Here is a 15,136-nt window from a genome sequence, read left to right as displayed (position 1 = left end):
ACCTATGCATGAGATAACCGTTCCATCTCTTGTTTAAGGATTATATGCACTAATAAGGTTAAGATAATATTCATTGACAACAGTAAAATACCATGTGAATAGTATCTGTGTATCACAGTTCGACTCACTTATCTATAAAAGTGTCCATATGTCTGTCTCAATATCAGATATCGAATAGCATGAGACTCGCTATTCCATCTTCATTAGTATCTTTATACTAATCATGAATGCAAATAGAGGTTTATTCAGAATAATGCCTAGCTAAAATTCCTATCGCGAACAATTTAAAAATACTTCGTCACTCGTATTCTGAACTCTTTGAGAATGAAACATCTGTCAAGAATCTTATGGACTCACTCTATTAAGCATAAATGATTTATGAATGATATGCTAAATATCGTTGTCATAAATAGAAATTATCTAAATACATATATTGACACTATGACAAATAACTAACAGTTCATGCCTCTGTAAATTTTCTAACTGCTACCGAATCAAGATGATACGTCAATTCAGGCTTTAGAAGAAGCTGTGCCCCGATGTTTGCGTCCACATCTTCTGCGAGTTCATGTACATATTTATGAATGTAAACATTATTTGCAATTCGTATTGGATTCTTTTATATGTCTTTTTTTTTTTTCTAATTCCCAGGATATCATGCAAATGAAGAGAGGCAAATAACGATGGCTGCAGCTCCAAGCCCGCCTGTGGTGCATGAAGGGATGACCCGATAGATTATAAGTAGGACGATGTATCACCACCTAATACTCGGTTGTTTTGATTAATTTGATGTAACCAAAAAAGAAATTGATTAATTTGACGTAATTAATATTTTTCGTGTTTATTGATGTATGATTATGGTTATTGGTTAATCGAGAACAAAGATATTTGACACGCTCGAAACATGCATGTCAATGGATATTTTATTTTATTTTATTCCTTTGGAGAAAAAATGGATTTGGCCTATGAATGGATAAATCCGTGAAATTTCAAGTACTTCTACGACATATCTATTGTAATTAGTACATATGCTTATTCGACAAGCCCCAAACATATGATTATGACTTAAATTGAAATGGTCAAGATGGAATCCAAAGCTAAAAGCACTCCAAGCAACAATATCAAGAATCGACCCCCACCCGAACGTCCGATTTGACAACAATCCAAGCTAGGGGTGTCCAATCAGCTCAACGCGAATATTAACTCAGCAACCCAAAAATTTATCAGAAAAATTATCCTTTTTTTTATTCAAAAATATTAAAACCGAATTAATATAGCAAAAATAATTTTTTTTTAAAAAAAATTGTTTTTATTTTGGGAAAAATGTGGAAAGAAAGAACAGTTGGGTCTTTTTATCTGAAACAAGATGGAAGCTGGGGCGACCTGACATTGAGGAAGAACAGAGCGACCGAGCGGAGCGACAACGATGGCGGATTACCACTTCGTGTACAAGGACGTCGAAGGAGCGTCCACCCAGTGGGACGACATACAGAGGAAGCTCGGCAATCTCCCTCCCAAGCCTCCCGCCTTCAAGCCTCCTTCCTTCGCCCCCGCCCCCGATTCCGACGCCTTGCCCAAGGACAAGTCCTGGATCGATGACAAGACCGAGCAGGAGCTCGAGGACCTCGAGGATGACCCCGATCTCGACGACGACCGGTTCCTCGTGGAGTACAGGTTCCGCTCCCCTCGATCCATTTCTGCGATTTCCCGATGGTGTTACTCGTTTGTTTGCTCGGAATTAGATGCAGAGCTTGGTTGATGGATCGGATACGTGCAAGAACTTCTGATTTTTCACTTTTTGATATGCGCAAGTGTTGATATTGCTTGACGGAGGAGAGAAAAGGAGCGGTCTTTCTGAGGTCAAATTGTTATTCATTTATTGATCTTAATAATTGAATTTTTTTTCCTCGGTAATTGGATTCTCTTTATTGAATTGAGATCAAGATCATGGGACAGTCTTGTTTTACCGATAACTCATGTTTTGTCCAATCAATGAAAACAGCTTCCTTTCAATTCGGATCTCATATTCTGGTGCATTAGTTTTTGATGTTGTTGCTTCAGGAGAGTTAATGAAGAATTTTGTAGACAATTCATTTCTCGATTTCCTGATGCGAAATGCTTCTTTGCATTTGTCTGGTGCGTTAGGTTGTTTATTTGATTGGAATCAGATTGAGTTTTCGTGCTTTCGTTGATCAGATACATTTGAGAGCTCCTGATTTGCACTTTTAGTTATGCATAAGTGTTGATATTGCTTGACGAAGGAGGGAAAAGGAGGGGTCTCTTTTGAGGTCAAATTGTCGTGATTTGGTGAATTTGGTGCCAAGAAATGGTAGATTGATCTTAATAATTGAATTTTTCTCGGTAATTGGATGCTCTTTATTGAATTGAGATCAAGATTATCGGACTATCTTGTTTAACCGACGACATCTTTTGTCAGATCGATGAAAACAGCTTCCTTTCAATCCTGATTGCATATTTTGGTGCATTAGCTTTTGGTGTTGTTGCTTCAAAGATATGTTACCCAATCCATGGATTTTGTGGTTTGATACAGCCGGTTACTGTGCTGATGGTATAGAGGTCTTGACTGTAATATCTTTGCCAATGAGACATTGTATTCTTGGAATTTGATCAGATGATAGGGTATTGTTTGGTTTTTAGCAGCTTATGTCTAAGAATAGAAGTTGGTCTTCTTCTTCAATCGATCCTTTGATTGTTATTGACGATTAATCGTTGAGACCAATGCATCAGTTTGTTGTATTTGAATATATAAATAACAAAGTACTTGATTTTGGATTCTTTAGATTATGAGATGTTGTTTAGAAGTTTGTAGTTCAGAGATGTGTATTTTCTCCCTCGGGTTTGTTGAAACGAGGGGCTAATGGACTTTTTGGCCAGTTCGGCTAATGCACTTCAACTATCAATTTGGCTTGCTTTTGTCGACAGGAAGAAGAGGTTGGCAGAGATAAGGGAAGCTGTGAAAGTCCAGAAGTATGGATCCTTGATTCCCATTTCGGGCTCAGATTTTGTACGAGAGGTTTCGCAAGCTCCACCTGAAGTTTGGGTTGTTGTAATCCTATACAAGGATGGGTATGTGTTACATTCTCCATGCTTGGTTCAACACTTTGAAAGATTAACTTGTTTAAGCTATTCTCATAGTTTTCCTGTTACCCAAATTTTGCGACAGAATCCAAGAATGTGGGGTGCTGATGCAATGTCTTGATGAGTTGGCTGCGAAATACCCAGCTACGAAGTTTGTCAAGATTATATCCACTGATTGCATTCCTAACTATCCTGATCGAAATTTGCCCACTCTGTTGGTTTACAACAATGGTGCTGTGAAGGCAAATTATGTTGGTTTGCACAGTTTCGGCCGAAGATGCACCCCCGAAGGTACTATTAGAGTTTGACCTTCTTACTCCATTCTTTGTTTGTAAGACGATTGCACCTTTTGAGTGTAAGTTGCAAGCTGAGTAAGTAAAGAAAGGAAATTGACAGCTCTCTTAAATGTTTCTTTCGAAATTGGTGCAATGCGGTGTAGGACCTGTCTTTTGAAGCAACAGTTACTTTACCTTTTCCAGTAATAGGGTCTAAACAGTATGTGAAGTGATTGCCCTTACGATAAGGATATCATGAAGGTGCTAGAATTCTCACAAAAACATTATTATTATTAGATTCATAATGCAACTTAGTAATATTCCCGAGGGATTACTTGCTTTCTAGTCAGCTTGTCCATATTCTTTCTTCTTTGTTTATTTATAACTCATTGTCCTTTTGAGGTTACCCTACTTATGTGTGCTTAAATTCTCTAAGCTGATCTGCCTTATATTCTTGTCAACTCGTTTATATCTCCGGGTAGGTGTAGCATTGGTTCTCTGCCAGTCGGATCCTGTACTTAATGATGGCCAAAGTGGAGGTGACGAGTCCAGAAAAGCTGTGATCGATGGAGTTCGTAAGAGGTTCATAGAAAAAGTCGTGAGAGACCACGAAGACGACGATGATGGATCATCAAGTGATTAGTCAATTAAGCGATTTCCATTTTACCCTTTTTTTTTTGCCTGACCTTGTCCAGGTCTTGGTTTTTCTGTAATGCAAAGAGTGGATCAGGAGTTGACCCCATTTTGTCCTGCTGTCTTGCTCCTCTCCATCGATCTATTTGTTCAGTTTCAGTTCACTCTTCTGAGTGATCCTTTGTACTCTGAGTTCAGGTTGAATTAGAGTAATGCAATTTAGCCACCGATTCCCATCTTCGCTTCGAGCACAATAATAGCTGCTTTAACACTTACACGGCTGAAGAGGATCCTTCGTATTGATATAGATAAGCTGTGTCACTGGGTGCAATTCTGGGATTAAACCAGATTCAAAAACCCATCTTTTACGAACTGGCCTAAGAGACGTGTTTCGAAATTGCTGCGACACTATCCCTGACTGAATTACCCAACTATCCCTGACTGAATAACCTGCAAGTTATTCATGTTGCGTTTGACTGGAAGGACTAACCATTCAAAATCATTGAATCATAATCCAAAATTTATTATTATGCTGAAAAGACCTTGAGAGAAAGAAACACATCAGTTATACTAATCATAAAGCTCTAGTAAGCAACATAGTAAAATTTGACAGACCACTAAATCTCAACAACTAAGAGCTTAACAATGGCAGATCTGATCACAAGCAAGGGCTGGAAAGAACATGATGGTAGGAATTTGCTTTCATCATCATATGCAAATATACGATCTTTGGAGGGGTTGAGAGAGCAGGTCTTCATGCAGCAACTTCTGCAGTTTGCTCTCTCTTTTTACCTTTCTTTGCATCGTTCCCACCTTGCTGCTGCTGCTCAGCCTTCTTCTGGGCCCGAATGAGGGCCCTTCTTGCACGGGGCCGCATTTCTCGAACTTGTCGAGGAGGCATTTCATACGGCTCAACAGGTCGATCACCAAATGGATGCTCACCGCCTGCAAATATTCTCAGTTTCCGATCCCTCTCCTGCACCAAAGATACGGCAGCCACTAAATGATCTAATTGCTATAGAAGCATAATAGCCATAAAAAAGCAAGGCCAAAGAAGCAGCTTGAGCTCCTGGGAGGGATGCAGATTTGCTCAAGGGGTAGTGCTTACTGCGCGCAGTTTGTTCCTCGGTAGCATGCGTAGCACTGCTTTGCGGATGACTTCTGTTGGGTCCTTGGCCATTTGATCCTTCAAAGTCCTCTCCTTGAGATGACCTGTATAACTGTGAAAGAACACAGGCTCCCAGGATCAATAGAGGAACATAACTGGGGTAGGCCAAGCAACAATTATGTTCATTGGTTTGTATATGTCAATGCATAGAATTGACCAATTTCCATCCTAAGTGAGAATTCAAACCACCTTTAACATGTGTAGATACAAAATTTTTACTTATATAACTCCTAAGAAATAGGAAAGTGACGTAGAAAAACCTCCAAAAACAGAGAGAGAGAGAGAGAGAGAGAGAGAGAGAGAGAGAGAGAGAGAGGTACTTGCCCAGTATGCCAGTAATACACTTTGTCCGTGAGCTTCCTTCCCGTGACACATATGTCCTTTGCATTAATCACCACGCACATGTCTCCATCATCGCGATTAGGTGTGTAAGTTGGCTTATCCTTGCCTTGTATTACTGTCGATATCTGGGATGCCAATCTCCCGAGCACCTAACAGAAAGGAAATCAATCTCATAAAAATACAATCGAATCATGTAGCTACTGACATCACAAGAGATAATTCTACTAGGCGAAAGATCGTCAGCAAGTTGAAACCACTACAATCAACATCATGTTGCCAACAATATCTCCCAGAGCATTAACAGAAATTAGAGCTCATAATTACATAGCTAGGATGACTTCTTCAAAAAACCAACAGCATGAGCAGAAAAGGATGAGAAATTAAAACCTGGCCTTTGGCATCAAATACTCGCCACCGCAACCCTTCCAGATTAATCCTTCTTAGACCAGCAAGTGCTTTCTGCAAAACATGAACAAAGAATCTTCCAACCTGAGAACAACTATGCTAGAATTGGACCATCTAACAAAAGAACAAAACTACGATGAATATAAAAGAATTACCAACTTCTTATGGCTACTGGCAATGACAAAAATACTAAACCGCTCAAATCTGTTTGACAGGGGTCTATACTCATAAAAGCCTAAACAACAGGAGCCAGTCTGCCCATTCACAACTTCTAGAAAAAATAGGCCTTTGAGATTAGAACAAGCATCTGTGTGAGAATCCTTTAAACTCTTCATTGCCTCCCTATCAGTTGATAGCTGAAATTCCATTTGCTGGGTTGATTGCTGGATTATTCTGCCAGGCAAAATACAGACATCTATAGAGGGATGATTTCGCGATTAGTTATTTCCAATTACAAACCTTCCAAACAATGTCGATCAACTTTGCAGAACCAAGAAAGGTGACAAGACATATTATCAAAAGTTAATCAGGCAGCACTGCTACTAGTCACGTCTCTAAACACCTCATAAGCGCCAGAACCCACGCAATTGAAATCCGGGCAATGCTCGAATAATTACATCGTCGCGCTCAGAGCTAAGGGGTCTCCCTCAGTCAATTTCACAAACAGTTGGAGTGCAGGGCTTTCAAAAACGACTATCCTACGCAAATCACCTTAAACCACCGATCACAGAAGCTCACGATGAACTAGAGTACAATGAGCAAAAAGCACAGAGGGCCCTCTAGCAAGCAGAAAGCTTCACCTTCACATTGCCATTGAAAGAGGAAGCTGCTTGACTTGCCATTCCTTACGTCAGGTCCTCCTCCTCCGCTTTAAACCTCAACTGAATCTTCAGAAGACCCACAACACAAGAGGAAGAAGAGAAAGGGTTCAAGCAGTCAGGCCGACAAGAAGGTCCCTTTGGGGGTTTAAGCTTTTGATTTGGTGTAAAAATGGTGGTCGACCTGATTTCGATGGCCCAGACTGCACAGAAGACATTATGTTTTGCACCCTAGCTTTCACAATTAGATCATTTTGCACCCTAAAGTTTTATAAACCCTAACATTTTGCATTTTGCACCCCCATGGTAAAGTTTACTTGTTCACGATTTGCACACAGAAGTTCGTTTTGGTTTCAATTTGCACCCCCAGTTTCTTGTACATCCGAAGAACCCCGTTAGGAGCTAATCCTCGTGTTCCTACTTGGTAGTGAATGATGGGAGACTCTCCGATCCCCTAAAAGGATCACATAAATATCGAGTAGCCAGACAATCCAAGTATATCATCTTCCTCACCCGTTCTCCAAATTTTTGAACCCGATGTTATAAACCACCTGCTCAGTCCCTGTCATGCATTATCGGGACGCATACGGGTGGGCCAACTGACCTGAAAATAATGCCACATTAGGTCCCTACCATCACGTGATGACCTGTCGCTTCGGCGATCAAAGTTTTTCTTTCATGGGCCAACGAGACCACGAAAAATTTCTACGAACTTCAAATTGTTTCTCTCATGCACAGAAAGATTTGCTTCTTCAAGATCTTTAACAAAGTCTACTTGCAACTACATCAACTCCTAATATAAAGCTACGGTACCAACTCCTAAGCATGCCAATGGCATTTCCTTCGGCTGAAAAGACCTCCTATATAAGAAACCTTCACAATACCTGTGCCGAATCACCGGCCCTTTAAAGACAAGGGCTAAACTCCGTGCTTAAGTTTGAGCCTCGACAGGTGTTGCGTTTTACAGACTTCCTACCTACCATATACAGACTAGCAGGATTTGCAAAAAAACTAGTTCTGTGCAATAATTACAGGGGATGCTGATGACCCAGTATTCTGGAAAACGTGCAGGACTTTCATGTACGTCTCTCGGAGTCATCAGCATCGAAAGCTTGTTCCAACTTCGGCAGCTTCCTGATGAGAACATCAGCATGTGCAGTCTCTTGATCCACATTGATGAATCCATTGCTCTTCAAGACCTGCACAAAGCGGAAGGATGAGTCCCGTGAGAATCCCTACAGCCCCACTGTATAGTACTTAGAACAAAGCATATCTAACAACAGCAGGAAACGACAGTTAAACTTCTTTGGAAATGTGATTAGAGGAATGGCATAGTAGATCCGGGATGGTGAATCTTGTTCAGCCCTCTCCTCAGTCATGTAATTCAAAAACATGACCACAACAATCGGACTCCTGCCTCTTGTTTTCTTCTTTATGGCCTCTCATTCTTCCTATTATCTACTGTCCTAGGCCCCCATTTTGCAAGCAACCTCCTCATTCCATTGTGCAGCCAAACTCGGAATCAAAAATGGTTTTGGCTTCATTTTCACACTCTATAAATTAGTATACATTTCATTACTCGAGAGACACAAGGAAGATTACCAATATCTCATAGAAGAGTCTTGCACTCTCCTTCCTAGTCCTTCCCTTGGAGATCTGCAACAAACACGTTACTTCATCCTTTCCCTTCTGTTTCTGGAAAACCTCATTCAGGTGTTTTGCTACTTGTCTGTAACACAAACATATAATCTTAGTTGGGAGGAGAAAAAAGGAAAAAAAAAAAAAGAAGGTGAACTCAATTTCTAATTATGAAGAAATCAATGCCGAGTTGAATGTTAGCCTTGCCTTGTTCTTCCAGTCCAACCATCTGCAAACAACAAATATAGAAAGAGATGAGCATCCGATTACGCAAATCCAATATCATGTAATTCTACTATGGCTCAGTAATATTTGGAATTGTAAAACAGAGAAAAGCAGAAGCGGAAATAATTTCAGAATTAGATCTCTTACAGAGTTTGTGAGTTTCCCCTTCCAATGAGTTCAAATCCTGGAATGAAGAAAACAAGCAATACCATGTTACCAAAGCTCAAAAGAGAACGTGGACTACTCTTCAAAAGACAGCAACATACTAGGACAAAACCGATAGAAGAGGATAGAAGCTACCTCGTTCATCAGAGTAAAACTAAGGTCTTGGTCCTCGTATACTGATGACTCTTTCTCCAAGGCCACACTCTCAAGTGGGCTTTCAGGCCTCACTTCATCGGACTTGGAGGCTTTTGGGCTCTCATATGGTCTCCTAGATGAGAACTGCCTAGTAGGTGTTTCGGGAGCTATCCCTGCTTGCTCTGAGGATCCATCACCAGGAGGAAGCTCTGATACTATAACCTTCTCAGGAACTTCTACATCTTCACGGGCCGCTGAGATCTTTACATCTTCATTGGGTGCCGGGAGCTCTACATCTTCATGGGCCGCCGGGACCACTACATCTTCACCAGGTGCCGAGACCACTACATCTTCATGGGGCGCTGAGATCTTTAAATTCTTTAAGAAGAGCAGTGACTGTAGCTCCGACGAGGAATCTGCAGGTGTATGATTGGTCAATAGATGTTGCCCCTTAAAAAGAAATAAAGAGTAAATGATAAGACCACACATACAAGGAATCAAGGGCTCTGAGAATCCCAATGCTCGAGTTGCTTTCCAAACAGTGAAAGCATTACAAGGAGCCTTCCTTCGCTTGCACACTAAATCGCTTGCATCCCTTATGCTTTTCTTGACTAAACTGTAACACCAAGAGAAAATTACATTTAGTAGAACACTAGAATTTCATTTCAGAAAAGTAGATCTACACTGCGCTGTCACTTACTCATTAGGCAACACTATCAGGTCATCAAATAAACACTTCCTTTTTCTTTTAGTCAGACGTCGCTCCTTCAGAGCGGGAGTTGGAACAAGCATGAACTCAGGTGTTAAACCACCTGCAACTTAAACAATTATAAAAAAGAAAAATTCAACAAACAATTTGCGGATAACCTTGTGGTGAAAATTGTTGTTCAAATATGAATATGAACCATCAAAACATTCAGTGAGTTAAGGAAACAGGTGAAGTTGTCTATATTATTATCAACAAAATGCAGGAACAACCTAAAACAGTGTCGGAAGAAACTCTCTGTTCAATGAAATATTTCTGACCTTCAGCAGTAATAGGTGGCTTCTTTGCAGGAGTTGAGTCGACTCTTAACGATATTGGACGGTCTGTCATAACAACATCAGGCTCTGGACTGTCAGATGATACTATTTCAGAGGGCATATATGTCTCTTCGGGTGCAAAATCCACTTTAGTCTCAGTGCCAATGACTTCTCCAGTTTCTCCATTTAAGGGAGCAGCCATTTCAGAATCTGCATCTTCCTTCTCAAATCCCCCATCCTCTCGAAGCCTTTCAATTGTGGTTACTAAGTTGCTTAGATCACGCTCCTTTTCACTAACTAAACACTTATCTCCACCAGAGGGAGCATCTTGAGTTTCCCCATCTAAGGGAGCAGCCATTTCAAAATCTGCATCCCCCTTATCAAATCGCCCAGCCTCTCGAAGCTTGTCAATTGTGGTCTCTGAGTTGCTTAGATCATGCTCCTTTTCACTAACTAAACACTTATCTCCACCAGAGGGAGCAACTTGATTTTCTCCATCTAAGGGAGCAACTATTTCAGAATCTGCATCTCCCTTCTCAAATCCCCCATCCTCTTGAAGCTTCTGAATTGTGGTCTCTAAGTTGCTTAGATCACCCTCCTTTTCACTAAATAAACACTTATCTCCACCAGAGGGAGCAACAACTTCGAAACTTGCATTTCCTATTTCAGGTTTCCCATCCTCGTAGATCCTCTCAATTGTGAACTCTAAGTTGCTTAGATCAAAATCTTCTTCTTCACTAAAGCACTTATCTTTTTCTGATAGATGTGCCCCTTCAGAAGATCTCATCTGCTCCAGTTCACCTTGATTATCCTCATTAAGTGGTCTACTTTGATGATCTTCAAAAGTTAGCAAACCCACACACAGTTCTTGAGATAACAGGGTGTCCTGAGGCTTCTCCACACTAGCTTCAGTTTCAGTGTCAATAAAGGCCAATGGAACAATACTGACAAATTCAAAAGTACCCACTAGTGACTAACAAGAAAAAAGAACGAAAGGCCTCCTTGGTTTTGGAAAAATATTATGAATTTACCATTTTTCAATTCTTTTGTCTTGCAAAACTAAGAAAAAGACAGAGAAAAGGATGTATAATATAACCCTCTCCGGAACAGTTTTATGATTCAGTTTCTTTCAAATTGTGATGCAACATGCTACTTCCTTATCTCCAGTGATGAAAGAACACAAAATGAAAAAACGGAAGAAGTAATTCTCTTCCAGCTTTCCAGAACCAACAAAAGCCTAAATTCGAGCAAATGAAAGCTAACAGGACTTGTATTGCATACTCTTCAGCTTCAGTATAATCAATGATGAGAGTATCATGACAGCCTGCTTCTTTCTCCCAGTTGTACTGTGGAATAGATAAAAATAGAAAGAGTAAACCCATCTGATCATGATTTGCGACGTTAAACATCAAAGAGCTATGATAATAAGTAAGAAGCAAGAAAGATCCAGTTCAGCTGTATGAAATACCAACAAATTTTTTCCCTAGTAAACTAATCCCAGAACCTATATTGTCTAAGTTTCATAGATTAAGTCTCCTGATCTCTAATAACCCCACATTTGGACTTGTACCACCAAGTTCAAAATGATATCAGTGCTGCCAACACACCTTTTGTAAGGCACACTGCACCATGCCCGCATGCCTCCATGCGTTATCTGCATAACACCACCAAAAATTAGATGACAAAACCGCATAGTCACTCTTAAAGTTTAGTTTGGCATCGGAGTGGAGAGCTATAACAAGACAATTTCTACAGTGATTGTCTCAAAATCTTTGAAAAGTAGATTTTCAACTTTGGAAAACAAGTTTAAAGTTTCAGAATCCATCAGTTTGTAAGACCAAATACTCGACAGCAGATAAACCACTGAACTAAATTCTCTATTCCCTTCCACACTTTATGCTAGAGCATTACATCAGACTTTATTTATACAATTAAGTACCTTTGAGGGTTATCTCTTCTTGTGGGGACTGATGATGAGCTCTGACAAGAAAGAAAACAAGTAACTTATTGATGTAAGATCCTATATAGAAGCAAAGTTAACTCAAAGCAGTCAATTATGTTCTAAGCAGAAAAGAGCTCACCCACTAACATCATCTCCAACTTCCAGATCAAAAGCATCAAGTTCAAACCTCTTTGGACGAGTTATCAAGCTAATAGGTTCACGTAAACCTTTTACAGTACGCGAATGACCTTTCTCACTAACCACAAAGCCCTTGACTTGAACAAGCACCTTGTGACAGTCATTGAACAAATATTCAACCTTCTTCGAGTATATCCTCACGACACCAAGGAGGAAGTAGCCCAGAACCCTGTAGGTGATAATTTCAAATTCATCCTGCAAGATCTTATCTGGCAAAAGTGAAGAAATGATTAGATGAACTGATGAAGCCAACACAAGATTTCAAAAAATATGCGACGTAATTCTGTAACTTGTCAAGCTCATAACAAGAACATACAAAACAAAGACATGAGAAGGGACCAAGTTTTACTAGGTTAAAGTTGAATCAACAAGACAGGCAGAAACATCACAGCATAACTAAACAAAGAAGATGTTCTGCTTTAGTGAAACACTAAACTATCACAGTACCAGACTTTACATAGTACGGAAGTTATTTGTCCCGCGAAAATTACAGGAGAACAATAATTAAGAAGTTTTGAAAGTAAAAGATGACAACAGGACGCATAAACGACATTGCCTCTTATTACATCATTTACGTATCTTCATAAAAATCTATAAACTTAGGCCGAAATCAAAATAGTATAAATCTAAACTGACTCTCCAGTGTATGGAGAATTACTTCGGATGAGAACTAAGAAAGGACTAAATAACACACAACATCATCACAAACCAATCGCATACATCGAATAACCATCGTTGTCGCAGCATTTTGTGGAAAGAACTAAAGTGATCGGATCTTGTTAAGGCAATATAAAAGTTGTCATTGGTATTCCAGGGACAAGAAATGTCAACAGTACTCGAAGGTACTTTCCTCTCCAGTTTTCTGTCAAATCCATCATGGAGGTCAGATAAGGTCCTACTTCTCTCTCAGCCAATGACCTTTTATCCTCATGAAGCCATTGTATATGACACAATGGTAAATCAAAACCAATCTGTGAACATCCAAAGGCTACACAACTCTTTGATAATCCCAGTACAAACCTAGCCAGCCATGCCGGTAATATGCTCGCTCACCAGCTGACATAAAAATGACATGGCAATGGGCAATTTGCAGGAACAAACATGACAACTCTCTGTATGTTTCCTAAGAGCAATGAAGTTACAAACATAAGAACTCGAATGAAAACAGAGAACATTATTTTCACAAAGTGGAACATTACTCCTGCACACTACTACTCATGCTTTCATGCTTATTCTACAAGGAAAGCCCTTATGCTCAGACAACCTACAGACACTGTCTGATATGCAGCAAGTTCCCCAATTTTCTATGTCCATTTTCTCCTCGGAAAACACGAAAATAAAGGAAGAATGTCTCGAAAAATGTCGCATTTTTCGCCTACGCAGTGTTGGTGTTCTTGTTATAAATCTATCAACGAGTACAAAACAGAGAAAATTGATAGACCCATTAACTACCCCAATCTCATCAGAACCTCGTCCCATGTAAAACCCAGAGACGAAGACAATTGAGAAAAGTCCCAAATTTTATCGAAGAATGAGGAGGACCGAGACCGACCCACAGAGAAGGAGATGTCGGTGGCGGTTACTTCGGCCTTCTTGAGCCGCTTGTGGCAGTAGGCAGCCACCCATACGGAGCCCAAAGGCCCCTTTCTCGACAGGCTGTGGGAGTGGAACATTCCCTAACTTCCACTCTCTGTCTCTTCCTGTCTCTGAAGGGCTGGAACTGAGCTTCGGTTTGCAGCAATGGAATGGAAGCCCCTCCGTTTCCGTCAGCAGAAATTTGCAGAGGATGTCCTTCCGGACAGTGACGAACAGAGGACAAGAAACGGTCGAGCGGACGGACAGCGGAGAAAACTATTTATACACACAGAGAGAGAGAGAGAGAGAGAGAGAGAAGAGTGCTATGGAAGTCTGAAGTATCAAATTTTGAGTATTTCACGACAAAATTAAAAATTAGAATTCGAAATTAATCAGCAGCCAAATATGGAAAATCCCGTTTTTACCTTGAGGTCAAATTTATTTCATTTTTTTTTTTGGGGAATTCTATGTTCATCGAGTGCCGTGGATTACCCGAGAGAGAATGTGAGCGAGAAGAAAGTGATTCAACGGCTGAAGATATGGTATCTTGATGGTATTACAGAAACGGGTCATCGATTTTACGAACACTCCATCTATTTGATCATAATATATGTGACAATTACCGTTTTCATGGCATATGGTAAATAAAAACTATGTTCTCTTTTTTGGAACTATCTGTAACTTGAAGGGTGCTAAGTAAATTTCGCTGATATATTTTTCCGAATAATGATATAAATGAAACTTAAAATTGCATTTAGTGTGCATCTACTTGTAATAACGGTCTAAGATTGAATTCTTTATCGATATGGTAATCCGGCGGGCAATATATTGTTGTTTGATAGGAATATGCTTGGGGGTGTCATTATTTGATACGTCAAAGGAGTTAAACGGGAATTACAATTTGCATGGACATTCTTGGGTTTTCGGGGAGCCTCACAATGATATAATGAAAAAGAACGAATTAAATTGCTATAGTTAAAAGTGATTATAAAAATTATTGATGATAAAAAAAATAAAATTATAACAGTTTCTCTTGCCAGCGATTAACATTCGTTTTCCTATTATGGTACAATCCAATTAACATTTCCTCACGTCACGTATTAAGATAGAATAATCGAAAAATTTCCCCAGATGCGCAAGTTGATAGCTTCCTAATTTTGATTAAAAACTTATATTTATTAATATATCCTTCTCAAATTGCTAGTGCCATCTAAACACAATCTCTCCAGGTGATGTAATTGGCAACGGACAACTGTAATTTTCGAGTAATTACCGTACCAATAAATTTTTTGAATGTTAACAAATTCATAATTGATAATATTGGAAATATACTTCTTTTTCTAAGAAAAATGTGGGTTAAATGAATGAAACCAATTCGATAACTAAATATATTTTAGAGAGTTCCAATAATGCAGTAAATCTTGTCAATGATTTCATACCGAGAAAAGAATGTGTTTGGATAATATTATCCTTTTTAACCTATTTTTTTAATTAA

At 39.6% G+C, this 15,136-nt stretch overlaps 3 protein-coding genes across 5 annotated transcripts; 1 reads left to right on the top strand and 2 right to left on the bottom strand.

Moving 5' to 3' along the window:
• Positions 1 to 1,337: 1,337 nt before the first annotated feature.
• Positions 1,338 to 4,245, top strand: LOC116213145 (phosducin-like protein 3). Its single transcript, XM_031547985.1, has 4 exons — positions 1,338 to 1,674; positions 2,944 to 3,087; positions 3,185 to 3,390; positions 3,857 to 4,245. Exons 1-4 carry the CDS (start codon positions 1,427 to 1,429, stop codon positions 4,015 to 4,017), a joined length of 759 nt encoding a protein of 252 aa, XP_031403845.1. The 5' UTR covers positions 1,338 to 1,426; the 3' UTR covers positions 4,018 to 4,245.
• Positions 4,246 to 4,493: 248 nt separating this feature from the next.
• On the bottom strand, positions 4,494 to 6,915 carry LOC116213144 (50S ribosomal protein L13). Of its 2 annotated transcripts, none has more exons than XM_031547983.1 (5): positions 6,078 to 6,385; positions 5,905 to 5,976; positions 5,500 to 5,666; positions 5,116 to 5,227; positions 4,494 to 4,983 (listed from the first exon to the last, which is right to left on the bottom strand). In XM_031547983.1, exons 1-5 carry the CDS (start codon positions 6,288 to 6,290, stop codon positions 4,762 to 4,764), a joined length of 786 nt encoding a protein of 261 aa, XP_031403843.1. In that variant the 5' UTR covers positions 6,291 to 6,385; the 3' UTR covers positions 4,494 to 4,761. The 2 variants fall into 2 exon arrangements, with proteins under 2 accessions (XP_031403843.1, XP_031403844.1); XM_031547984.1 differs by lacking the exon at positions 6,078 to 6,385 and adding an exon at positions 6,723 to 6,915 and having other exon boundaries at positions 4,507 to 4,983.
• A 527-nt stretch (positions 6,916 to 7,442) lies between these two features.
• LOC116213143 (sister chromatid cohesion 1 protein 2) lies at positions 7,443 to 13,964 on the bottom strand. 2 transcript variants are annotated; one of them, XM_031547982.1, is made up of 13 exons: positions 13,619 to 13,964; positions 12,008 to 12,275; positions 11,866 to 11,906; positions 11,534 to 11,580; positions 11,208 to 11,272; positions 9,930 to 10,870; positions 9,604 to 9,715; positions 9,395 to 9,519; positions 8,904 to 9,319; positions 8,751 to 8,787; positions 8,586 to 8,607; positions 8,343 to 8,469; positions 7,443 to 7,939 (listed from the first exon to the last, which is right to left on the bottom strand). In XM_031547982.1, the coding sequence occupies exons 1-13, from the start codon at positions 13,737 to 13,739 to the stop codon at positions 7,817 to 7,819; spliced, it is 2,445 nt and encodes an 814-aa protein (XP_031403842.1). In that variant the 5' UTR covers positions 13,740 to 13,964; the 3' UTR covers positions 7,443 to 7,816. The 2 variants fall into 2 exon arrangements, with proteins under 2 accessions (XP_031403842.1, XP_031403840.1); XM_031547980.1 differs by having other exon boundaries at positions 9,604 to 9,721; positions 13,619 to 13,963.
• Between the last annotated feature and the right edge of the window lie 1,172 nt (positions 13,965 to 15,136).

Source organism: Punica granatum, chromosome 7 (assembly GCF_007655135.1).
Source record: "Punica granatum isolate Tunisia-2019 chromosome 7, ASM765513v2, whole genome shotgun sequence".
NCBI lineage: Eukaryota > Viridiplantae > Streptophyta > Magnoliopsida > Myrtales > Lythraceae > Punica > Punica granatum.
Note: the sequence above shows the minus strand (reverse complement) of the source record. Positions and strands in the feature narration are given on the sequence as shown.

Excerpts from the sequence above, each read along its gene's own strand:
- LOC116213143 (XM_031547980.1), bottom strand. The coding sequence starts at position 13,739 with ATGTTCCACTCCCACAGCCTGTCGAGAAAGGGGCCTTTGGGCTCCGTA. Across the intron at positions 9,320-9,394 it reads CTCAGAGCCCTTGATTCCTT|ATTCCTCGTCGGAGCTACAG; the intron begins GTATGTGTGGTC and ends ATACACCTGCAG. Across the intron at positions 8,788-8,903 it reads GTTTTACTCTGATGAACGAG|GATTTGAACTCATTGGAAGG; the intron begins GTAGCTTCTATC and ends TCTTCATTCCAG.
- LOC116213144 (XM_031547983.1), bottom strand. The coding sequence starts at position 6,290 with ATGGAATTTCAGCTATCAACTGATAGGGAGGCAATGAAGAGTTTAAAG. Across the intron at positions 5,667-5,904 it reads TATTTGATGCCAAAGGCCAG|GTGCTCGGGAGATTGGCATC; the intron begins GTTTTAATTTCT and ends CCTTTCTGTTAG. Across the intron at positions 4,984-5,115 it reads CGAGGAACAAACTGCGCGCA|GAGAGGGATCGGAAACTGAG; the intron begins GTAAGCACTACC and ends TCTTTGGTGCAG.
- LOC116213145 (XM_031547985.1), top strand. The coding sequence starts at position 1,427 with ATGGCGGATTACCACTTCGTGTACAAGGACGTCGAAGGAGCGTCCACC. Across the intron at positions 1,675-2,943 it reads CGGTTCCTCGTGGAGTACAG|GAAGAAGAGGTTGGCAGAGA; the intron begins GTTCCGCTCCCC and ends TTTTGTCGACAG. Across the intron at positions 3,391-3,856 it reads CCGAAGATGCACCCCCGAAG|GTGTAGCATTGGTTCTCTGC; the intron begins GTACTATTAGAG and ends ATCTCCGGGTAG.